The sequence below is a fragment of the Dermacentor albipictus genome, chromosome 9, assembly GCF_038994185.2.
Source record: "Dermacentor albipictus isolate Rhodes 1998 colony chromosome 9, USDA_Dalb.pri_finalv2, whole genome shotgun sequence".
Lineage (NCBI taxonomy): Eukaryota > Metazoa > Arthropoda > Arachnida > Ixodida > Ixodidae > Dermacentor > Dermacentor albipictus.
Genome location: NC_091829.1, coordinates 60,687,413 through 60,713,854, shown reverse-complemented (window position 1 = coordinate 60,713,854; position 26,442 = coordinate 60,687,413). Strand labels below are relative to the sequence as shown.

The window sequence follows — 26,442 nt, the reverse complement described above, 5'->3', positions numbered from 1 at the left end:
AATCTACGAGGTGCGGAGTGGGAAACAGCGCATTTTCTTTAATGACAGCAACCACTCGGCATGCTGGGCGTGAAACGTAATTTACGACTGTAGAGAAATCACAAGAAACGTTATCCAATGACTGCGATACGAGTACTGAGTACGAGTACTGACTACTGAGATACGACTATGCAAGGCGCATGAGTGTTCGTTACCGAATAGTCGCGTTATTTGCGAAGCAGTTGCAATTCTACATTGCTAGTGGTTAGCGAAGGCAGCACTGGAATTTGTGCGCAACAGAACAAAGCCGGCGCCACTCGTCAGGTGAGAAGAACTACCTGCTTCATTTCAACCGAGCCAGAGAATGCCACATCAGTTTGCAGAATCGGTGCCTCTGGTAATAAAAAAATTGACGGGTTTTACCTGCCAAGACTACTTTCTAATTTGGACAACCTGGACTACCCTAACGTGGACCTAGATCTAAGTACACGGGTGTTTTCGCATCCCGCACACATCCAAACGCGGCCGCCATGACACGTATTCGATGCCGCGACCCCGTGTTGAGCAGCCCAACACCATAGATCTGGTAATCATACGCTAGTTAGGGCTACCTTAGTTTCTATACCTCCTGCGCTTCCACAAGCGCTTACACGAGCAATTTCGTCCCAGCGAAATTTCCACGTCACTTTGTGAGGAGCATGAAAGAAAAGTGGCGATATTATCCGATAACCGTACTTTTTTACGTAGTAAGTGAGCTTTATTAAATGATTTGGTGGGTGGATAGCATGGGTATTCGGGGCGCCTCTGCTGCCGTTCGAAAATTTGTGCATCAAGGTCAAGCTAGTGGCAGACTCAAACGTGTAATTTTTTTCCAGATATGCGGTATCATTTTACTCGAGACACCGAAGTGACGAAAGTTTTATTAGTTGCCGTTCTTTTTTTTTGGCATTGAGCGCGCATGCGCGGTGATTCAACAACGTGCAGTCGACAATACACGCCAGTTATACGACATCCAAACATCAGCCATGGCTGAAGAAAGCAGCAACGAATGCATGCCTCTTGACTTGAGCATGAAGGCTGAAGCAGCACTAGCCGTACTAGCCGCATGCGCTGTGATTCAACAACGTGCAGTCGACAATACTCGCCATTTACAGGACATCGAGACATCATCCATGGCTGAAGAAAGCAGCAACGAATGCATGCCTCTTGACTTGAGCATGAAGGCCGAAGCAACACAGAGTACTAGCCGTGACGGTACCCAGGGCGCTTCATCTACATTGGGCGCCTACAGAACGTGAGCTTTACCACTTGTCAATTTTTTCGTTGAATACTGTTACGCTTAGGCCCGACCCATATAATACGCCTTAACATCTGCATATTGGTTCCCACCTAAAATGGCTCTTATATACAGCCAGCTTGAGCTTTTACATCGAAAGCATTCTTAGATCAAGACGCGTTGACGTGAGGGCGGTGCGAAAATATTGCCACGTTTAGCGCAAAGTAAGCTACTTAGCGCTCAGGATAAGATTTTTCAAAACATGAAGCGAACGTATACTTACAGAAGAAAATACTTTTCACTGATGTATATGTACTGTACTCCACACACGCGATGGGGTGCTATAGCTTGAAGTCCCGGGTAGAAATTAAATACAATTTCACCTCTTTTTTTAGTCACAGCTAGTAACTGTCTGACGAATTTTTTAAATTATTTCTAGGATTTCTGACGACGCCTTGCGCTATCCGAGGAACACGCAGCACACGCCCACGACCAAAGAGATTTGCAACGTCGACGGTACGTAGGCAATTGTCACTCGCCTTTTCCTCAAATATGGCAAATAGCCCTAATGGTTACAATGGTAGCGGTACATTTATTGCGTATAAAGATGCATTTGACTAGCCTTGCCAAGACGGTTTCCGCATGAGCCGGCTTATGACTGTCCTAAGAAATTTGTGCTTATCTGATAATATCCGCATTCATACATAACCTATTCAGCAGAAGTTTTCAATGAATGTGTTCTTGTATTGGGGCGCCGATAAAGCACGCTCCTAGACGATGAGGGCAGAAGCCGAGACTGTACAGTCGCCCAAATCTTTAACTGGTGTGCGGGAGCGGCGACTTTTCCGTGCGTCAGCGCCGTTTGACGGGGCGAGGCTGGAAACAGTCTGAGGCTAAGCGCATGCGGACAAAGCGCGCTCAGCTGGGCCCATCGTCTACTAGGCTGTTTCCAGCCTCGCCGCGTCAAACGGCGCTGACGCACGGAAAAGTCGCCGCTCCCGCACACCAGTTAAAGATTTGGGCGACTGTACATTCCATGCAATAATAAATTCACTCGTAAATGGAATCATCGCATGACTCGTCGGTCTACAATTTTATTCGCCAAGCATACTCTCGGTGGGTTTGACTTACTAACATCGGGACAATGTTTTCCTTAAACCGATCACGCTGGTTTACAAAGCAAGTGCCTTGATCCGAATTACGTGGGTAATGTGCAATTATTTGGACGTTTCAAATGTTTTAACAGTGCTGGTACCTTTAAGGCAGGGTGTGAAAATGCCTCATCAATAGTATGTTACGAGCAGCAGACATATCTCGCTGCGGCCGAATGTGGACGTTACAGCGTACAATTTGCGGCATGCACCCAAAACAGCTTATATTGAAACTCTTCGTTATTTCATACGAAGCAATTCACAGCCGCAGCATAAGCAATACTAAATATATAATGAAAATGCAATGCAAGGAGATAGAAAATTCTTGGGTAGTTGTTTGCGCTCTGTTGCAACAAATCATTACCAAATAGCTAAGCAATGGGCACCTCAAGCGTAAACACTATTCGTAGTGACAGAGTAACAATCACTTTACCGAATGATTTACAATCAGTGGGCCACTACTTCAAAATCATAAAGCTTTGTTAAGAAGAAAATCTACGCCATACTAAAACACCGGTCTTCCAAATTGAATATACTTTTTTTGTAAGGTGATTAGCTTTCCTTGGATACATCATCCATTATTCGTACTGCCAGTATCCGCACAACCTATTTCGCAGGCGACACGAATGGTGCGACTTTAATGGTGCGACAAATAAAGTTGAGAATTCCAGACAATAAAATTGAGTTCTTTAATTTACGCCTTTGCTACCACACTGTAGTTCATTCGATGTCAAAGATACAACTAGAATCTTTAGTTCCGGTGGTTGGGAATCCGCGTTTAATGTTTTCCTAGGCGTACGAAGGCATAGGCACTAAGACATGTGGGTGCAATGATGCCATAAACTCTCTTAGTCAACTCAACCCTCCCCCCCTTGATATTGTAAACAAAAGTGCATCCAAAAATTCGACCTGTCCTTGGAGTTTCAATGCTAGTTGCAGTAGCGTAGATGGTCATCCTGAGAGTTTTATGCCGTAATTTCCGCCTCTTAGGTCTCTCCCGTGTTCCTTTCTATTACGCAATTGCTGCGCCGTTATATAAGATACGTGCACCTAGCTACGATACTTGCAGCACTATCCACACAGTCAACACTTTTAACGTCCTTCGAGGCTTTCCTTGCATAGTTTAGTTACATATTGCCCCGTGAATAACCACATCCGCATTTCCTTCCAAGCTAATGCACTTTCTGCAATACGACTCCTATATATGCGCCGTGAGTTATCTTTTTGAAAGCTGTTCTATAGTCTATTGATGAGCTACACAGGAACATTGCTAAGTACAGCCGTTTTAGCGCTCGTAATGAGCTGGGAAACGTGCAGTACTTACAACCGGTACATACAACCGGTACTTATGTGCTTCTCTATACAAGACTCTCCTAAACGGGTTCAGATAACCACTTTCTGAAAGGTGAGTACGTATTTCGATTACGCACCTACGTCATAGAAAGCCAATAAATTAAGGGCATACGTCAAAGAACAATGCTTAATCCATCGGTAGAAATGCGTCCTCTAAATTTGCATTGTATTCGTCAGCGTCAGGCTATGCCTGCTGCTCGCAAAAAATGAATAATAAATAACTTCGTGAGGCATCTAATGTGCTTATTACCGGATAGCACAACAAATATATTGGGTCAAGGGTTACACGCACAAGGAACTGAGATGTTGTTTTCATATTTACCACACTCGCGTTCTGCCCGTGGTTTGAGATAAAGCGTGATAAGCGTCAGAAGAATCCAACACTACACAATCTTGATCGTGCACGGCTCACCCATCGCCACGAAGTTCTTGCATGCATTCAAGACACACTTGAATTAGGAAGGAACAGCGCCAACTAAGACGATCACAAGAGGGGAGAACGACACAGGACAAGCGCCAATCGACACAGGGAGAACGACACAGGATGGCGCTTGTCCTGTGTCGTTCTCCCCTCTTGTGATCGTCTTAGTTGGCGCTGTTCCTTCCTAATTCAAGTATGCACCATCTAGCCCAAATGAATGTTCTCCTGAATTCAAGACACAGATAAAGCACTGCGTATGGAAGCACCGTAGTAAAGATTGTCGACCGCTAAAAGCTTCTTGCCTTCCACCATAAGTATGGAATATCCATTCCGAAGAATTGCCCTTGCACCACGGCGAATGAACACCTTTACTATACTTTTATGCCGTATAGGTGTCACTGACAATGGCGACACACGTTACCAGCAAATGGACTCCATCAGGAGCATCAATAACGTGAGGCCCAGCACATGTCACGCTGGCATAGAGGAAGCATCAGCCAAGTCTGAAGACGGCGCCACGTAAGTTCACATTTAGAAAAACTTTCTTTAAATGCAACTCAGAGATGACAGGAATGGCTACCCAAGTAATATTATGCCCCTACTCGGCAATTTCTCCTTGAAAGACCTAGTTCTGATGTCTGAAACAGGTACTGCATCAGCAGTTTTGAGCATTCGGCCGAAGCGGCTGGCCTTGACTAACTTTACGGTTCCAACAGCGCGACCGTACATCACACGGAAATGTGCACACCCGATGCCTCAACCACGAAGCTATACAGGCTCACCCGATTTTCCATCCTGTTAACATGCCGCAATGTGCGGTAGAGTTGCAGGTTTGCTGCCAATTATGGAATATGTAAAGATTGTGAAGGTAATATGCTCATCCGAGTCGAGGCTCATAAAATGAAACAGGGTTTACCTGTTATCCTGTAAAATTACTACAAGAATTAAGCTTCCACTGACGCATTTGCACGAGGGCTAAAAGTCCAGATGACTTAAATGCCAAATATTAACTGGTGTTTAGACAATATGCTGTCGGGGTAAACAAAAACCTTTACCTCAGGGTCTACTACCTAGGTACATTTGGAGAGAAATGCATGTGCTCGGCAACACCCTGTACGAGTATTCAAGCTTGTGGAATTTAAAGGAATGTCATAATATCGGAACCGAAGCTGTTACATTTTAGATTCGTCATATACTTAGGAAGGCGTTGAGAAATTCAAGGAACAAAGTTACATCTTTGTGAACGTACAATGGTTTCCTGCAAGTATGAAAGCGAGCACAAGTAGAAACAGAGAGGACAACGCTGGACTTGCAACTGAAGTTTTTTGTGAAAGCATTCCACAAATCACCGCCACGCATGTGTATACACCCAAGAACGATGACAAGGTTTGTAGTGAATTATCAAAAAAAGTTGTACACGTACACAAAAGCGAAATCACACCCCTTCCCGACAAAGGCAACAACACGTGGACTGACATGATAAATTTCGAAATTGCAGTTCTTTATCATTGATTTGAACCGAAGGATCACTCACACAAGTATGCGCGCCCAACTTTTTCATGTGGAACGCTTCGCAAATTTCTCTTTCCAGTTTGCAGTGCTCTCTACCCACTATCGATAAACTATGAAAAAAAGGTCGGCATTCGTGCTTCTTGCAATGCAATGGCAAGTTCTCTCCTGTACCTGTACGTAGCAAATAGCGATGGTCACGCATGCGGTCAACTCAGCAATAGATCATATTCACACTATAAATCAGGTGATAGAGAAATGTGCGGAATATAACCAACCCTTATATATAGCTTTCATTGATTACGAGAAAGCGTTTGATTCTGTCGAAACCTCAGCAGTCATGGAGGCATTACGGAATCAGGGTGTAGACGAGCCGTATGTAAAAATACTGAAAGATATCTATAGCGGCTCCACAGCCACCATAGTCCTCCATAAAGCAAGCAACAAAATCCCAATAAAGAAAGGCGTCAGGCAGGGAGATACGATATCTCCAATGCTATTCACAGCGTGTTTACAGGAGATATTCAGAGAGCTGGATTGGGAAGAATTGGGGATAAAAGTTAATGGAGAATACCTTAGTAACTTGCGATTCGCTGATGATATTGCCTTGCTTAGTAACTCAGGGGACCAATTGCAATGCATGCTCACTGACCTGGAGAGGCAAAGCAGAAGAGTGGGTCTAAAAATTAATCTGCAGAAAACTAAAGTAATGCTTAACAGTCTCGGAAGAGAACAGCAATTTACAATACGCAGCGAGGCACTGGAAGTCGTAAGGGAATACATCTACTTAGGGCAGGTAGTGACGGCGGATCCGGATCATGAGACGGAAATAATCAGAAGAATAAGTATGGGCTGGGGTGCATTTGGCAGGCATTCACAGATCATGAACAGCAGGTTGCCATTATCCCTTAAGAGAAAAGTACATAATAGCTGTGTCTTACCAGTACTCACCTACAGGGCAGAAACCTGGAGGCTTACGAAAAGGGTTCTACTCAAATTGAGGACGACGCAACGAGCTATGGAAAGAAGAATGATAGGTGTAACGTTAAGGGATAAGAAAAGAGCAGATTGGGTGAGGGAAGAAACGCGAGTTAATGACATCTTAGTTGAAATCAAGAAATAGAAATGGGCATGGGCAGGACATGTAATGAGGAGGGAAGATAACCGATGGTCATTAAGGGTTACGGATTGGATCCCAAGGGAAGGGAAGCGTAGCAGGGGGAGGCAGAAAGTTAGGTGGGCGGATGAGATTAAGAAGTTTGTAGGCAGGGCATGGCCACAATTAGTACATGACCGGGGTTGTTGGAGAAGTATGGGAGAGGCCTTTGCCCTGCAGTGGGCGTAACCAGGCTGATGATGATGATGATGATGACGCATGCGGTCATTATTGCAATGACCTGTCTGGCCGATATTTCACTGTCCGCATGAGAGAGGTATGCGATACAAAACCGAAGATGCAAAGTTTTTCTGAAAAAAAGTGATGTGCTTTTTTTCACAGCCACTAGTCTCATCTTTCTTCCTTACTGTCTTACTTAGCATCACTCACAGACATTTGTACTCTCCTTCGCCTGTTTCATGTAGAATATACATGATGCATGAGATAATGAAATGCTTCCGTTATGCTTGCATCTCGAACGAGAAAAGTTTTTAATTTACTGTTCAGCATCACAGGCCACTGACAGCACCAGTGTTCAATTTCTGACAATCAACAGCCCAAATCGAGCGCTAAATACCAATGCAGGAACTTAGCGCTCATGTTGAGCGAGTCACCTTACCATAATTGTATGCTTTACTTTGCCAAACTATCATTGGGTCAAAACCTGTTTTTGCCATCCCACAAGAAAGTCGGCCATCTTGAGTTAAATTGTACATATCCTTGCAGGAATGCTACTGAAACCGGAGGAAGAGAACAGCAAGGGTCCTGCGGTGCTAGTAGAAAGGTTTCCAGCAGAAGGCATGCCTCACACGGGCAACCCAACGAACCTACGGGAGGCACAGGGCCCATGTTCAGAGCACGCGATCGATCGCCTGTCGACAAGTCGAACCACAAATGCGAAACATGTGGTAAATTGCTAAGTAGCGCTGCTACTCTAACCGTACATCACCGGACGCATACAGGAGAAAGACCCTACAAGTGCGAAATATGTCATAAATCGTTCGCGCGCAGTGACAGTTTCCATAGGCATCAACTAATTCACACGGGATTGAAACCCCATATCTGCCAATATTGTACTAGACCATTCAAAAGGAAAGCGGACCTTAAAGCTCATCTTATGTCGCACAGTGACGACAGACCTTTTATTTGCGACATATGTAATCAGTCATTTAAGTATAACTCATCTTTGAGCAGACACCGCAAAAGAATTCAAGAGGGTAAATAGCCGCACGATTCCTAGCAGCGTGGATTTCGGTTTGCAATGAAAGAAAACCTCGACGCACATCTCTGCAAGAATATTTGGTGCGAATTGTGTGGAGTTTCGTTTAGACATGCAGCTCAACTGGTTGCAGATCACGTGACGCATACGGGTGGGCAGTGACTAGTGCAGTGTGACTAGGGCAGTGTGACTAGTGCAGAAGGGAAGTAGATCACCTACGTGTTTTGCATAGGAACGGGACCATGAAGCAGAAAAATAACGCTGACATTCTCCCACACTGACCACAAACTAACCGAACGTATCGTGTCTTTGCATGCTTAAAGGGCTGAGTGAAATGCGAGACGTAAAGGATGCCACTAGATTTTTCTAAATTACGTGACAAAACGTCGCCTCCGCCAGAATTTGGTATGCTTCAATGTCGATGTATACTGCAGATCCTGTGCAGAGCTCACTGTTTGCAAAACTATGTTGTTCGCCAACGTAGCTTTAGCCAACTCATTTCTAGCCAAACCATACTGCGCTGCAGCTTTGTGTTGGCATAACTAGAAGGTTGAATGTTCGCACAGGATCCTTGAAACCTCGTGTAGTTTTGTGCAAGCGTTTTTACAGTGTACTAGTAATCAAGGTTTAGCTAACCGTGCTTTGAGGATTCTGCAGTGCGAATGGAAGGGAGTACTTCACATGAGGAACCCATTAAAAGAGAAGGCACTGCATTCTTGTCAACTAAAACTAATCTCTAAATATTGAGGTCCTTCGGCCTTGCTGCCTTTCTGGGACAGCTTTTACAATATATGGACACAGCCATGGGAAAATTTGTTTCCCTTACAAATTATTCAATGTGCGTGATGTTTTGGTTCTCTCTGGCTCCTGAATTATTAACGAAAATTTTTATTCTTTATCATACTGCTGACAAATGGGAGACTTTATTCGACTCAAATCATTTGGACCCTAGCTATACATCTTCTTCCAGAGTGAATATTTTAAGTATTGTGGTGATGAGGTGTAACCTCCATCAGTTTCAATGTACAGTTTCTTATTCACTCGGAAGTCATCTCTTTTGACTTTCCCTGCGCTCTAACGACAGCAGTGGAATTTTTTAGCATGATCTGACAAACGTGTCCCTGCGAGCAATGATAGGACAACTCAGATAGTTTTTAGTTAATTATTGACCCGCGTACTTCTTTCTTCAATATACGCGTCTCACCGAATAACAAATGCTAATTTACAGCTCAGGGCATGAGACACCAGCATGTATCAGAACATTCTGCAATAGTGGAGCGTTTTGTAATCAAATTGCACGCGTAAGTCGAATACAGTTGCGCATTCTGGAAGACACGCGAGCGCCAATGATAAGGCTGGAATCTATTACGAAAAAAAAAGTGAGAATAGCCGATACTCGTTAATGGCAAATCATTTGTTCAACGATCAAATCATGTGCCCGGCACTTAGTTAAGTTATTAGCATACACTACACTTGTTCGTTCAAAGGTAGAGTACGCATCCATTATTTGGAATCCGCATCAGACCTATCTGATTGATCAACTCGAAGCATTACAAAATAAAGCAGCAAGGTATATAACAAAAAAATACTCGCGAAACTACACTGTTACGGACATCAAGGAATCACTTTCATTGCCCTCTCTTCAAAACCGCCGACTAATAAATTTGTTATCACATTTTCACGCGCTTTATCATAGTAGATCCGCGTTCCACGAATCTTGCATCAATGCAGCTCATACTATTTTTCAGCGTTTTGATCATCCATTTAAAGTGCAACCCCTTTTTGCTCGCACTAATCTGTACCGTCATTCACCATTACTTTTGGCAATATATCATTGGAATAGACTACCGAGGGACATTGTATCTGCCATTAACCATGATGTTTTTGTTAACAAGTTGAAGGTTTTCCTAAATGTGTTATTATTTCTGTATTGAGTGCCTACTTGCGTATGTTATTCTTTCTGTATATAATTATGTCACTGTTACTGTATCTTACCAATGTACTTTTTCTACACGTTTTGTAATTGTAACTGGCTCCCCCCCCCCCTATGTAATGCCCGAACGGGCCTTTAGGGTATATATGAATGAATATCGTTCTGCCCGACTGTAGCTTGTTTCCTTGGTTCAGAGGTACGCCCAATAAAGATTCTTTCATGACTCACGGTTCTTCTGACTGTGTTGTTCACCATCACTACAACGTGACATCTGGTAGAGGTGCTTCATGGAAACAGAATCAACCCTACCATAGAAATAACGTGAACGTCATTAGGGGCGAGGGAGATAGCCGCAGGCTACGACTACCGCCCGAGTACTTGAACTCTCCTCGAGAAGACTAGGAACCTGGTGGCCCAGATAACTGGCATATTGAGAGTGCCCGTGTCACCTGCAGCGACGTGAGCTGCAGGTGACACGGGCACTCATTCACGGATCACTGTTTGGAAATCTGAGAAGCTGGCCAGAAACCTACTCAAGAACCGCTATGTTTAACAATTGAAAGCGTGAAAAGCAGCCCTTTCACAGCTTAAGTTTTTACACTATTTCACCAATTACATTTCTACAAACATTCGCGAGCGTCATGCTTAAGGAGCGGGCCTAGGTTTAATGAGAGCACCGTGATTTCGGAGCAGAAATCAACCCTTAATTCAGCCACGTCGACCCGCACATGGCAGAGATTAGAGTTTTTCCTCATCTGCGGTTTTGAAGCAAGTGATTTACGTCGGATATGTAAACCGCCCAAGACCATTGCGAAATTCCTAGCGGAAGCAACGGGCATTGAAAAGACGTTGGAAAAGCGCACTCGCAACATTGTTGACTAGTGCCCTCGCCGAGGTGAAAAATTCTAGCATTAGGCTCCGACGAACTCCGACATACCACCGAAACATTTGAACGCGAAGGACTACTTAAAATGTTCTCTTCGACGCAGCCTGAAGTCGCCTTAATTGTTGACGTCGTCTGCGAGGAGTTCCAGCAGCCATGCGCGGTTACTGAATTGCCGCAGCTGAAGACTGGAGTGATGGCCTACGTCACCGTCTTCAGGCGTCTCGGTCCCCCTTCGCGCCCGCACCTTGGAACTGCTCGCTCTGCGGTAAAAGCCGGACACATGAATTGCCTATACCCATACCATGAGATGCTACTGAAAGGTTGTGCAGTCAACTGTTTGCGTTCACAGGAAGACGAACAGCCGCGTAAAATTTCTCACTGTTTCGCTTCAACTGAATGGAAACACCAACGACTTTCTCGATCGCTGTCGCCGAGGCACTGCCTCTCACTGGAGCACCGAGGATAAACTGCGGCTATACATGGCCGATATGTGGGTCCGTATCCGTTAAACCAAACACAGCAGCTTGCGGTGGTGCGGTTTCTGTTTACTGAAGTGTCGAAGGTCCTCCGCCGCCAACACAAAATCAGTCTTCACGACGAAGGAACGACGCGCTGCAATTTCTACGAAGCTTCGAAGAAAAAAACCACGCTCGTTAAAGGATGCCTGACGACGCCCCGAAGCAGTGGGAAAGTGTCACGGAGCCATAGTGAGACACCTCGAAATAACTAAGGTAAGACTATGAACCATCAACATCGACGGTGTCGCCAGGCAGTGGCGGCATTAGTGGACAGAGGACCTGACTACTCCGTCATTTATGAATCCTTAACCGCACAGTCAATGACAGTTATGTCGACATGGCAACGAACCGCAGTCCTAGCATCTGGAGGCCACCTGACAAGGACGACTGCAATGAGCACGCACGTCGAACGCAACAGGTGCTAGACACCCTTGCGTCGCAGAATCACCCTTGTGTCGCAGGATCAGGACAACTCGCCCGCCTGCGCATCAAGCACCAGCCAAGGATGGTCAGACAACGCTACAATCTTCCACCACGCTTCGTCGAATACCAGGCCACCACTATGATTGGGTTTGCAGCCTTATAAGCCGACGTGGACTAAGTGAGAAGCTATGTTATTTCGGACTCGACATGAAAATACAGGGAATGTGCGCATGGCCCGTAAGCCCGCAACATGCCCTTAAGCAGTCCAACTTTTGCGACAGTAAGCGGTTTTACTGTAGATAACGAACCATGATTACATTGCTTTAATTTTGCTTACTACGTGTATCTTTGGCCTTCGCTATCGTTTGGTGCTCGTTGCCCGGGCACGATACTTTTTTAGGTAGGCGCATTGACACGTGTGCTTTCTATCTTTTTGCGGTAAACGCGTTTCAGCGCCTAAAGTGTTATCACTCCGCGCATGACGTCCTTGCATGTATCGGAACCTTCTGGGTCATCCTCACTGATTTTGTCTGCTGTTTAATTTATAGTGGAACCTTCTGCAATCCGATTGCAAACGTGACAAGAATAGTGTTCCGCATAGTGTAAGGCGCTTGAGCCCATGCAATTAGTCTGGAATCTTCGACCGTGGCCACACCCGTCACTGGCACAAAAAGCTAATCGTGCATTACTGCAATACTTGCGGTACACCGGTTTCAGCATCATCATCATCATCAGCCTGTTTACGCCCACTGCAGGCCAAAGGCCTCTCCCATACTTCTCCAACAACACCGGTTTAAGAGACCGTTTATAGTGTCCCCGTGCATAGTGTCGTACTCTGTGCTTACTTTCTCCCTTTCTTCTTCTATCTATTCCCCTTTCCCCCACACCCAGTGTAGAGTAGCAAACCGGATACTCTTCTGGTTGACCTCCCTGCCTTTCCTGTCCTTGCTTTCTCTCTCTCTCTTCGACTACGCAGTTATAAATACCAGACTCGCTTGAGCCGCAGATGAGTTTTCCGACGGTTTAGGCATGTGCTCGCTGCTATTATTCAGCCCGAGTGTAACTTGTTTTGCGGGCATAGTTTCGCTGAATAAACTGGTGGTTTACTCGTGGTTCATGCTACTGTGTTTTTCGTGGTCGTTTCAACGTGGAAATGTCGAAGGCTAGACCGCGTCCTTGTGAAACTTTCGTCGACAGTAAAAGAAAATTGTGCGTTGCTCTGTTATCGCAAACATCGCGGACCAGCGAAGCTGAGCGAAGCTAAGGATACAGAAAAATTGATGCCGTGTTCTTCAGTGGGACGTTTCGGTTGGGACGGTGCGCCATTGCAGGCGCCTGCCGCTGCAGAAGCGATTTGCTTAGGTGCCATATGTGTAGGTGTCGTCTGCCAGACGCTGCACCACCGACCCTTAACTCTGATGCATGCTAGCTCTGACGCCGTGTACCTGGTAGCTTTTTGAAGTACGCCGAAGCGAGGACAATAGTGATCTAAAGAAAGGGAGGACGCTTGATTCTGCAACCCGTGAGGGAGAACGGCGAAGCGTCGAACCAAACGAGCACGTGGTTTTTCGTTTTTGTTTTCTTTAAATCTGAGAGCAAAGACGTCACGCCACCTGTGTCCCCATCACGCCGCTCTTTCTCCATCGCTAGGCTCCGCCGGCCCTCGCCGCGTCGCTATGCTGCGCGAAGCTATTTCTTATACTCTGATTTCATTCTCTCTGAGCAAGCTCTCCCACAACTTGGCGAAGCTGCGTACGTCAACAGAAAACCAGCGAGCCGGTAACAGCTGCACTGTAAAAACCTTATTCAGGTGGACTGTATCTGTGTTGATGCGCATTAATTTCCTTGCCGATGTACTATCTGTACCAAACGAAACAGGATCGTGATCGTGAAACGTGATCCGCTGCTCGAGCAGCGGATCACGTGACCGAAGCATAACAGAAGGTAATGTGCATGCCGTGGGATAGTTATCACCACTGACAGGCTTGCGCGTCGGGTTTTACTGGATTATGCGACGGTGCTCACCCAATACCGCAATATTTTTGCATCTGTTGTCTGCGATTTTCGTTTTCTCCCTTTGAAATAAGGAGAAAGAAAGCAGAAGACAAAATATCGCAGTATAAGGCGAGCATCATCGCCTGGTGAGATCAAACCGGATATTTCTGTCAATGCTAGTAATTGGCAATTTGTGCACACTAAACTTTGAGTTACGCTTTAGAAACGCACTCCGCTGTTCACGTCTCATTTGGCACGAATAGCAGAATACTTTAGCACATTGTGACAAGAGACAATATAGGTGGAGGCAGACAAGAAAGGAAAGGAGGCGGTTAAGTAGGCTTCTTACAATTTTTTGCACAATTCACGGAGATGTGGCAAGCATGTTTAATCTCGAGATAACGCGTGAAACGGGGCTTTGCTTGGGTATGTGAATAGTTACGTCGCCACTTAAAGGCGTCGATATCAAGATTTTTTTTCTAATCAACGCATTATAAGTAACGAGAAATGAGCATTGCTTGCCAATTGGCCCTCACTGGGTAGTAGGCGTTCCCAGACATGTGCTTTCCAGTTGTGCGATACAAGATAAAGGGGCGAGTAGCAGGCCGTCAGTTCACAAAAACTAAAACTATGGCAATTGCACATGCTCACGCAATAGCTCTAAGTGTAAATAAAAAGCGCCAGAAAATATGCATATTCCCTCATCGCCGAATCACGTAAGGCAACCGCGAGGTGGCGCATTCCCTCAGGACCTCTTGGAAAGCTAGAATTATAGTCAAAAGCCACCCAGTCGTCACATCTCGATAGTCTTCAAGAAATACAAAAAAGTATTTTAATACATTATATATCAATATACATTCCACTGTGTTTACGCGACGCTGCCATTCCCATGCAGTTGGGGGTCTTAGATTGAGGTCGGATCGTTCGTTACCTTACCGTGCGCGGCTTAGCCGTGTCCGAACGAAAGACGATTAGGACATTTAGGACGTTTAGGACAGTGCCAAGGCCTTTTACTGTTCTTCGCAGGATGCCCTCCACGTTATTGGCTTGGATTTTTCATACACCCCGAGTGACCCATCCGACAAAATTCGGCATTCGCCTTTTTCTCTCCGTTTCTTCGATAGCATTTTTCTTTTCTCACGTACTTATTTTTAGTCGTAACAACTCCTAATTTTCAATTTGTTTGTACGGCTCACGTATGCATTGTTATATGTAAAGTCCTGCAACGTCTCATATTCATTGCAATATAAACACAATAGAAGGCTATGAGAACCCCATCTTCTCCTTCACTTCCGTAAATCTCCAAATAACTTCAGGCACCGATGGAGGCTTACCAATTTTTCCACTCGGTAGAAAGACTTTCCACCGTTTCTATGTAGCAAACTGCGATACAACTCAAAAACCAAGCAAGAACACTTTCTGCTTTTGTTGCTGGCAATTCTTTACTTACACCTTAGACGGGAGCTATAAGGTGCTAAATATGCTCAGCGAATACCTCCTGCTCTTGTTTCGTGACAAACAAGAGTACGAGATGCTGACCACTTGGAGTTATTCCGATCACCAGCTTACAACACTGATGCATAAAAAGCGCGCGCGTATAAATATTGCTTCAGTCGCCAGCTGACTTGAGCAAAACGTGGTGTGCAAAACCACCCCTCGGACCAGTGTGCTGACACACCCCATTGCAAGAACTGATCTGCGATCATGACTACGCACCATAACCAGGATCACGTGCAAAATGAAAAAAGAAGGAAAAGGCCGTCAACGTCAATGTCAACGAGAGTACGTCACTTGAGTAAGCCCATAAAAGGCACCCAGTTTTTCACTACGCAGCCTTTGCTGATAGGAATCGTAAGCGAGGGGGGTGGGGGGCGGATGCCGCACAGGCCAACTTTGCCTGCCTGGCCTCTGCGCAGCTAGCCATCTGCTCTGATAGTTAAATCTTCACTCACAACGATTGACCTAGGCGACTCCCGGACCGTCAGGCTACATGTCCTCCCATCACCAGGCGACGCCAGAGAAAAGCTCGAACAGCCTGCAAGCGCGGGCACTCAGCGCCTCCCAGAAGACAAGGGACACAAATTTGGAGCCGTTGGTGCCGAATAACCGGCATAATTCCCGTGATCGGCCAAAAACAAAAAAAGAACAAAGGATTATAGGTGAAGGCAAAGGGTAGGGAACACAAACTTGAATTGTGCCTTGGCACATTAACCACTTTCCTTCGACTAGTACTAATATGGTGTTGTGGATAATGCATTTCAATGGGAAGGATCTAATTACAACTTTCATTACCTTGCAAAACTATTATTTGAACATAATCCTAAGGTATTTTTGAGTTCAGGAGAGGCTTTTAAAATCTGACCAATCAACGTTCCGTGATCGACCCTCTTCTGAACATACCGTGACGACGCCATGGCATCATTGGCTGCTGTGGCAATAATTGTGCAGACAATTTTGTCCCCTATATTCCACAACTTAACACACCCTTCCAGCCAGTGCCTGCACAAGTAATCTTAAATGACGGATTCGTTACAATTCCTTCTATTCACATTCAATCTAATTTCGTATTGATAAAGATAAGATTTTATGGCCGGTGAGTGGATGCTGGTGGTGAATGTTCAATAATTTATAGATAGACCTTCGGTGCAATGCGAAAGGCAAGCACATGGAAGAAGTTCTTTTAACCTTCAGTAAGTGATTAATAAATAGGAGGCTATCTATTGTACAGTATAACACAATTAGTATTGTTCTATTGATTCAGCGCTTGGCGTGTCTGGGCTTCTTCCCTACTTGGAAAGGAATGTTATATAATATTTTAGGCAATATCCACTCCACGCTGACATCAAATTTGATGCAGCAGCACGCCTGTGCTCAGCAAATTCCTATGTTGAAGCTGGCTTCGGCCAATTGGTCGTACTTTAAGAAATCAACATATCTAATTCGTTATTAGATAAGCAAAGTTAGCATAGACGACGCAATAGCATACTTTAGCACTTTTATTACTGACACCATAAAATACATCCGAAAGTGAGGAAACCAGGGCTGCGAAGAGACGTATGAAAAGCAAATAAAGCATTCTGCAAATTTCGTCGTTACCAAAACACGTAAAATTTTATCCAGTTGAAGGAGGTAAGTCAAAGGATAGACCGACGCAAGGGTAAGCTGCAGGACAAGCTGGGGCAGTTTCTTTCTGGCATATGGTCCTGCACACAAGAGATGCAAGTCTGGTATGGTATAACAAGCTTACAATGGCAGGAAACTCATCCGTAGACCCTGGTGAATAACCGAAGCAGGAGCCTAGAAGACCACACATACACTCTTGTTGAAAACTTCGAGCGTGTGTGTAGATCAATGTCGAAAATTCAACCATTTTTAAGTTTTTCTTAAGCTCTATTACAGCTTCTTTCAACTTCGAAAAACACTTCTGTTGCCTCCAGCATGTTTATTTCGCCGCGTTTTTAACTGGCTTACTTGCACATTAATCAACTAAAGCTTTTTAATCAATCGTTCGTGCGCCCTGCAATTGAATCAGGGTGATAGAGAGAGGGAAAACATTATTCAAGGTCCAGTTCGCTTGCGTCAAGGCAGACGGGTGACCGGGAGGCGAGCCCTACCGGAGGCTCCCTTCCTCAGCAGCGGCCCGACCTTGAGTCTTGGTGGCGTCATCGGCCAGGCGAACTAGCCAGACTTGATCCTTCGAGCATTCGCTGAACAGCATGTCAGATCTTGTTAACTTATTTCATCCCGTTATGTAGCAACCCACTTTACTGATGCTGAGTGTGAAACGATTTACGAGTATGGCGTCGTCACTCCCTAGGATAGCATCCTGGCTTCATCGTCCACGGCTTGGCACGTGTTCTTCATTCGTAGCGTAGGACATGGAAAAACACAGAAACATGCAAAACGCGTCTCACATGTCCAGGAGCAGTAGTATAAGTCCAAGCACTGGCCAAGTAGGCATTCACGAAGACTAAACCACATCGAAAGACAGTTCAGCGTGAGTCCATGCAATTGTGGTCTTTTTGTTTTTAAAGGGAAGCTTTTTAGGCGAACCATCCCGGGCATTGCTGTTGAGTGAAGCTGCTGCTGTGTTTCCGCATGGGCGCGTGCTTCACGTCGCTTCGCGCGCATGCGCAGTGCAGTTTCCATTACGCTACGAGCACAAGCATGAAACGAGAAAAAAAAAACAGTCAACCTTACACCTGTCATTGGAGTCTCATACTTCTCCATGTACACATCTGTGCTTACACAATGCGAACTTGTGTACTAGATGAGCATAATTTTCTTTCCATTTGCTTATCTTTGACAACGTGTAGGCACAACAACGTAGGCTGCTTCCGATAAAGATTTGCTACCAGCGTAAAAACAAATCTTTAGCGAAGCTCACTTTCGCGGCCCTCAATCCGTACGCGCGTTCGCGGCACCACATACTTTCAAGTTTTAACTTACAACGGTCCGGAGGGCTTCGGCATAAATTTTCATCATAGTAAGTTTAGCGGCAGAACATGAATCTAAATAGAGCGCCCCTATTTGAGGTACACACAGCTGAAGAAAAAACGGAAAACCGAATTTGCGTTTATTTACTTCAGAGTGCGCATGCATTGCCTAAAAGGTGACCTCTTCCAGGAAAGGCGCATCATTTGACAAGGAGGTGAAAGGCGTCATTAAGCCACGAAGGACGAAGTTTTCTGGATGGACAACGTTTTCAAGAGGTGTATTTTGTTGTTTTACGAATCTTCCGATGAATCAACATGAATATACAGACACTTGCTATAGAAACCGAGCAAGCTCGTCCCCTGAGTGAACTCCGAAAACTGTCTCACCAAAGAGGGCATTTACTGAGGCAATGGTTTGGCTCTTACCGCAAAACGGCCTCGTTGAGCAATGCTCGCTAAATGTGCCTGTAGATTCACTTCTTGAGTCTGATATACCGATTTCCCCCACGTAGTCAACTTCGATGCGCTATCAGCTCTAATTGCCGCAAGAAATTCCTGCTCTTGTCCGTGATACGCGTGTGCGCGTATATTAAAAATTTTCTTCTTACGGCAGCTGTGTCTGTCAAGCATTAAACTTGTACCGCAACATACTGTTCAGAAATTAGGTCCTGTCTGCATGGTTCAGGTATCAAAATTTTACCATTCCGTTCAGGATTGTCCCGGCCTCTGATAATATGGAGAGATTATGATTGTCGAGTAGAATAATGTGGCTATGCAAACGCATGGGAAACTACCATTCTTTGCGCAAGATTTTTGCAATTCACGCAGCAGTGCCGCGTGGATGACGACGCAAATTGACGGCAGGGCCTTTCGCACTAGAAGAAGGAAATTCTGGCAGCCACAACCCATATTACTTTCTGGAGCGAAAACGGTGACCGCTCTAAGGCGGTGCCAGCTGGTCACATCTGCAGCAGAAACTACACAGTGCTTGTTGTAGATGAATTATTTGATTATAGTGAAGTAACGTCACTTGCTCGTTCGGGGCATCTATTGTTTACGTTCGGTAAATAATTTTCTTTCCAAGGCGGCAAGACAGCTGAAGAAGTGGCCATCACCCTGGCGACTCTAGATCCCACTGTCACACCATCAAGTGTGACCCTCGCTCAGCCGTCAATAACTTCTGCAAAGACCGTATTTTCCCCCAAGCTCTTCGCATCCTCTGTCAGGCACCACACTCTACATACTGCATGATCTCCCTTACATGCATTCCGGTCCATGCAGGCCCTGTCCACCAACACCTCCCCAATCTCCACCAGGTCACCCACTCCATTGCGCGAGGCCTAGTCAACCGCGCTGGACACCAGAAACAATCTGACCACCTATAACGATCTTGTTAAGGTCATTTACTTTAGTCGCCGAACCTTTTCCCACGTCTCGCCAAATTTAGCCGAACGAAGGCTACCACCTTGCCTCTGCTACAAATGAACACGTACCCTTCACCCGTCTGCCTTCGCCTTATATTTCCAGACGTTTACACTACCCTGAACTGCTGGTGCTGTTGTATTCACCCGGCTACACTTCCGCATATGCTGTGGGAGTGCCTAGTACAGTACACAGACATGAACACCATGACCCTCTCGTCGAGGTTGCATGAGGCTCTGCGAAGCTTCACCCTCGACGACCAAACTTGGGCGACCCAGCACGCCCGTGAGACGGCGGCGAGGCAAGCTCTCGACGTCCCCTTATGGCAGGCTTAGGCCTGGCCATCGTAAAGTGCTGGTCCTACAGTCAAATTTCACCCTCACCCCTCGCCACCCCCCCGCAACGAGGCATGAGGGGTCTGTGGTGTTGGAGCCGCAATCCTGCAAGTGGCCTAGGGATGCTTACGGTTATGTTCCTCGAACTCGGTTGGGTGGCAAATATTTTTGCGATGAGGCATTTTGGCAAGAAACCATCCTGTAGCATTACGTGAAGTATCTCTGTACAACAAAAAACACCCTGAGGTGAGCAGAAGTGAGCCTGTGCTAAAAGAGAGCACTGACGTCACTTCTACGTGCCTTAGATGTCTAAGGCCAATCGGCGCTCGAATAACTACAGACCCAGGGCTAACCCCAATGTTGACTTCACAGATGTTGTCTTCACATTTGGCGGTGTAATTTGGCATAAAATAAAGGGGAAAAGTCTTTCTGAGTCACCCTCCGACAAACATCGTGTTGGCTTTGGTGCATTCTATGTATCCACTACGTGCGCCACGACTGCCAAGATCTCCCGGGGAAGCCTTAGCACTACTCCTGAAAGAAAGAAACATTAATAATCCCAAGTTCCTGTCTACAGCTTTTGGCAGGACGATGGCTTTACTTAAATTTGCTTTGATCATTGAGTGTCAATGCAGCACGGGTCACTGGAGCGCCTTTTCTAGTGTTAGAATATTAGCACTTTAGCGTCGACATAGTGGCGCACTCTATCGTCTCTATTTTACAGATGGGTTTTACGATTTCCTTCGAGTTGCCCAAATGCCCAACGTTTTATCGGTTCTCTTTCATCCCTGCTGCAGAATGCGCATGCGCGATCAATCAACAACTTTCGGCCTCAGAAAGACGCTAGTACTCCGGAGCATGAGGATCAGGCATGGCTGAACAAGGAAATGGAGGACACACGCCTCCCGCGTTTGCCTTCATGGACGAAGCAACCGCTGGTACAAGCCGTGAAGGCGGCGAGGGTGCTTTAGGCACTTCCGACGATTACCCCCCGTGAGTATTCCCGCTTGTGAAAATTTCGTTGGATATCTTAAGCCGCAGAAACAACGTGGCACGCAGATGTTCCCCCACCGAAGTGGCCGTTTTCGAGGATAAGTTACAGGCAGCGTAGCTGCGGTGTTTATGCTCATCGTAACGAAAAGTGCCCCTACAGGAAGCAAATTATATATATATATATATATATATATATATATATATATATATATATATATATATATATATATATATATATATATATATATCTTTATAGATCGGGTTTGACCACCGCATCGAACACTTGCAGCAGTAGCCCATTGGCTGGGTTGTTGCGCTGCTTAGCTCGACATCACGGGTAATGTTTCAGCCCAGTGGCCTTTCATCAGTGGTTGTGAAGCGCGAAAAGGCTCCGTTACTTAGATTTGCGTGCACATTACCGAAGCCCAGGTGGGGAAATTCCGTGATCCCTCCGAGAGGCCATCATAGCGAGATCGGGCTTTTGAAACGTGAAATACAAGGATATAAATATCATAGTACGTCACACTTCCTCTGGCGGTCGAGTGAGCACACTCCAGCAGCCTCACGAAACATCGCACAAATAGTCCTATTTTGTAAAAAGCGACGCAAGACATGTGTGACCAACTGATCCCAATTCTGAAATTCTTTGCTGTTACTCGTTTTCCAGGAGATCTAAAAGGTTCGCTTGAAGAAAAACGCCATATATCTTTGAAATGAACGTTGTGTTCATTTTTATGGCGTGTTCGGGTAAATCGGAAAGTGATACAGGGACGCCGCGACGTCTGCGTTGACAGAACATGCGAATGTAATCATGAAATGGCGAGAACTGTGGCCGACCGCGAATCTGAAGATGCGTGGTCGCAGGCTGTCAGAGCTTTTGCCGACGTGGCTGGGTGACCGACCAGGCTGACTGGCGCGGCCCTTGTAGGAGAGCTAATATAACGCAGCCAAACCTAACATAACCTTCCGTTAACTAATGCCTAATTTTAAGCTCTCGTGCAACGTTCACGCACACCGCTCTTGGCGCGGCAGTTCTGTCGCAATGTGTATGAATAGACCTTTCCAGTTGACTCGCATGACGCAGAAGAGCTATACGCGCGTAGACTAAAATAGGCGCCTCGGAGGGGATGGCACTACATAATTATCTCGTAATCTTGCAGCTAAGCACCTTCTTAACTTGGCTCTAGCATCATTCGTTGATTTCTTATATTTCATGCTTCATGTCATGATTTAAGAAATTACGCAATTTAAGAGCGTGCCGTTCACCCTATGCCAGCCAGAAAGTGATCATTCTGATAAAATCATACATTGCAGGCACAACCTTCATTAATGAGCAGCAGTTCTCTTGTCCCTAATTCTGTTTGCCCAAAACATTCTTCAGATATATTCTGCCGTAACTAGGAGCGCAGGGTCAAAGGCCAATACGTATGTCTCATTCCAGGTATGTTGACGAGTACATCAATGACGTTTGGGAGGTGTTGAACAGCCAGACCGATGCCACTGACGTCAATGGTATGTACGGCATGGCCTTTAACTATCGATACCACTCGCGAAGAAGCTTAACAACCCACAGAGGAGGCAGCATTTCCATCGATTATGACGGCGGTGCATTAATTGGTCAAACGGACTCCTTACTAGCGTCACCATGTTGGTTGCTGCTTATGCAGGCGTAGTGTGAAATTCATGCAGATGAATTGAGTGCTTAGAGATATAACAATACGAATATTCTACGTGACTCAAGTCTCGAATGAATTCATTTTAAACGTTATGAATTAATTCGTAAAGGCAATCGACGCTTCTCGATTTGTCTTGCATTTCGTGTTGGAATGGGGTCAGGGTAACGAGCTTTGCAATGCGAAGCCAACGGAACCGCCTGTTTTATTCTTCGCGTTAAAGGCTTGCTAGAGGATCCTGTCACTGAAGTGCCTCTTGCCGGGTGCCATTGCAAATTTCATTTATACACTGGAAATTGCCAAGGCGCCATCAAGGCAGCCTTTCGGTAATACAATTACTTAAGTGAATTCGTTATGGGAGAGGATAGGTGACATTCGACTCTTATGAAAGGCGTAGCAATATCTTCTGCTGTGCGCAAATTAAAGACCTTGCCTCCGCAGAATGTGGTTGTCCTTGCAGACTCAAAGACCACGTTACAACCACTATACCATGGTCTCCCATCCCTCAAGTTCCCACGCAAATAACTAGCCATCATGAAAGAACTCAACAACGGAGGTCTTACAGTAAAGTTTCGGTGGATTACCTCACACATTGGTACCTCTGGCAACGAAAAAGCTGAGGAACTTGCATACGCAGGGCTCAATAATCCTCCCAAAGTCAAGGCTCCAAAGAGTAATCAGTTGACAAAATCTGCCATTCGAAATCACTTTGGCTCGCTTTGAGTTCTACCACATAGGCTCTGCGTGGCCAACAGATTTCACAGAGAGGAAGCCTCACTTATATATCGAATAAGGACAGGATCTGCCAGTACACCGCCCTGGTTATTTAAGACGGGGCGAACCATTTCTCCAAACTGCACGGCATGCAACGAGACAGGAGACATTGAGCACTTTTTGTTGTCCTGCCAGAAATTCCAAGATGAAAAGGGCGCTCTCCTGAAGAATCTGCAAAAAGAGGACCTTCCGCGTGCATGCCTGCAACACCTTACATTTCACGAGGGATCAGTTATAGCCCGCGAAGATACTTCACATTTCCTTATCGAATTCTCAAGAGAGACTGGTGTGTGTGTGTGTGTGTGTGTGTGTGTGTGTGTGTGTGTGTGTGCACGTGCGTGCGTGTGTAGTGACTTGTGAAGGAGTGGAAGAGAGAAGTGCAGTGCCGTAACTGTCTCTCAGAGGAGGACACCTCAACAGCACTGCGCAGGGAAAGGGGAGTGGGGAGAAAAAGATCAGGGAGAGAAGGAAAAGAAGGCGGAAAAAAACAACGAGTGGGGTGAAGAAGAAATGCGGGGCTTACAGCCGCGCTCTCAGCTGCGTGTCACAGCAAAAGTCAAGTAGGGCAGGAAGCACTTTCCTGACAATGGAAGGGTGGGCTGCCGGAAAAAGAAGTGTTCCCTCCGAGTCACAGGGCACTGGTCTGATGAACACATGGGGAAACCCTTCTGCGGTATTGTAAGAAGCGCTCGGGCGGATCAATGGCTGGCCTTGATCGCTAGGCTAAACCCGCCTGTTGCTACTATTCACCACCGCCACTAACATAGGTGACATCGAGCGATCTTGCTACTGTGCCATAAACAGGCGAGTGTCACTGTCTGCAGACACCCTCCCCCTCTGCCTCGAATGGCGTCCTCAAGCACCGTTCCTTCCTTGCCTCCTCCCCAACAGTAGCAAAGGGCCTACATCATGTTGACGTGACGAACCGTGTCTCAATTCCTTTTTCCGATACATTTTTGTGGTAGGGCTACATGTTTGTGCGCATTCTGTCATTGGATGATCAACCAAATTCGCGTGCAGTGGTCGGTGCCTTTGCGAGGACTTCGCATTACACAGATGCATTTGTTCGTGGGACTTTAACCGGCTCTTTGAAAGCGCGGCTCCTTCCAGAAGAAGGGCACGTGGCCTGCTGTTGAAAATTTCAACTATGCCCTGCCACGCAGCCGCCTATACAATCGACACGCGGTAGCCACCACTTAAGAGGTGCGTTTGTGTCTTTACGACAACCAAACCTGGTAAGGGGACCTTTAAGACAGCTCTCTGTCTGCCTTACGGAAAACCAGCCCCGCCTTGTTAGTATTCTGTAAAACATGCGCTCATTATATTTACCGCAAAGTGACAGAGTTGTTGCTGTTACATTGTTCAACGATACTGCCTCGTCTATTTCTAATTCGGCCCGTCTTTCCCATCTTATCAGATGCAGGCAACACCACCCTCGCTTAGGCGCATTCGGCGGCCTACATTAAGCAGTGTGATAGGTATCCAGTGTGCAGAGGATCCCAGCCACTTTTTGTTTATAATTAGCTAAACATGTACTGATAACTGAAAATGCATTCTTAGGATCTTCAGCTACAGAGGTAGGTAAATATATGCATCGGATAGCCAGGCTCTTACAGAATAATCCACCATTGGTTGAAGCTTGCATCTATCCCGTCACGAAAAGGTTTTCCTGGGTAGCCAAACTTGAATGCAGTTTTTACACTTGTTTTGTCACCTTTTCCTCCGTCCACGACCCGATCAAGCCGTCTACTGCTTGAAATGAATACGTAATATGCAGAACCGGCAGGTGCCCTTTTGCATACAACCCGTTCACTTATACAAGGTAGTAGCTATTGGAGTTCAATAGTAATGATAGTGTCAACATGGCGGTTGGTGGCATCATTAGGCAGCCGTGCTTTCGCTGCACCACCCAAGCTTTCGAAACAATTTTCATTTGAATCAGAAGCTTCATCTCTGGGACATTTCAGAATTTCATACTCAACATTTAAAATGCAGAAATGGTTTGAGGGGCAGCTCTTAGACTGACGTAAACGATGTTCGTTGCATTTGAGAATGTTCTAGTGACTGTAGTCACGGAATTATCTATTTGGTATGGTATGCCAAAATTTCCAGAAATTGGCAAGTTTATAAACATTTAAAACAATGTCAGCAATTTAGTAACAGTAATCCTATAACAAATCTCGCAGTCCCGTTAACCGCATGGTTTAGGATATCAAAAGCGGCCATGTTTAATTTATGAAGTAACAATTTACAGAAATGACAAATGTTTCCGAGCGCTTTTCATAAGACCTATTTTTAACTTTCAGGTAACCATCAGGCCGCTGCATGTCATTTTTGTCAGTTTACGGGCATCAGTGGATTTACTTTCCAGAATTATGATATCGTATTTATTGCTCAATTACAGAGTTGCAAGCTTGATATTCATTCGCACAACTTTGTCGCGTTCAATGCTCTTTATAAAGACCTGCACTGTCTGAACAATAGGTTAGTTTATGGCAGACACAAGATTTCATTATTTTCTTTCACATTCCGCAGCCTATATCAATGTTGGTACAAGCATGACCGAGAAAAACAATTTCTCTGCTTCCAGGTACTTAGACAGAAGCCTCCGCGCTGAAGTTTCCTTTTGCGCGTTACTAAGCAGCTCAACAATAACGAGAACGCGTCCTTCTTGCTAAAGGCAAGTTTGTTGTGTGCCAAAGCCTGGTAATTCAATTTATTACATGTTTCATTGCGACCTTACTAAAGCATGGAACACGCCTCTTGTTGGAAATTTGAAACAGATTTGACTTTTGTAGCCCACTAAAATGTAATATTCTGTCGTCTCCCTTAGAACACCGTCGTTTTCTGTTCCTCTGTATTAAAATCGAGTATTATTTTTATAATAATAAACATTCTATAATTTGCACCGTGCTTGTCTGTTACGTCAATGCGAATCTCTTGCTTGCACTGAGCACCGAATTCCAGAATTTCGAAAATAAAGAGCGCGC

At 45.6% G+C, this 26,442-nt stretch overlaps 1 protein-coding gene across 2 annotated transcripts in view; it reads left to right on the top strand.

Annotated features, from left to right (window-relative positions):
- Positions 1-1,212: 1,212 nt before the first annotated feature.
- LOC135919777 (zinc finger and BTB domain-containing protein 14-like) overlaps positions 1,213-26,442 on the top strand; it is a 115,159-nt gene continuing 89,929 nt past the window's right edge. For both annotated transcript variants that reach the window (XM_065453694.2, XM_065453693.2), the window contains exons 1-4: positions 1,213-1,273; positions 1,695-1,771; positions 20,810-21,005; positions 22,447-22,517. In XM_065453694.2, the coding sequence (XP_065309766.1) occupies positions 20,884-21,005; positions 22,447-22,517 (193 nt within the window). In that variant the 5' untranslated portion in view covers positions 1,213-1,273; positions 1,695-1,771; positions 20,810-20,883. The remainder of the gene's footprint in view (positions 1,274-1,694; positions 1,772-20,809; positions 21,006-22,446; positions 22,518-26,442) is intronic.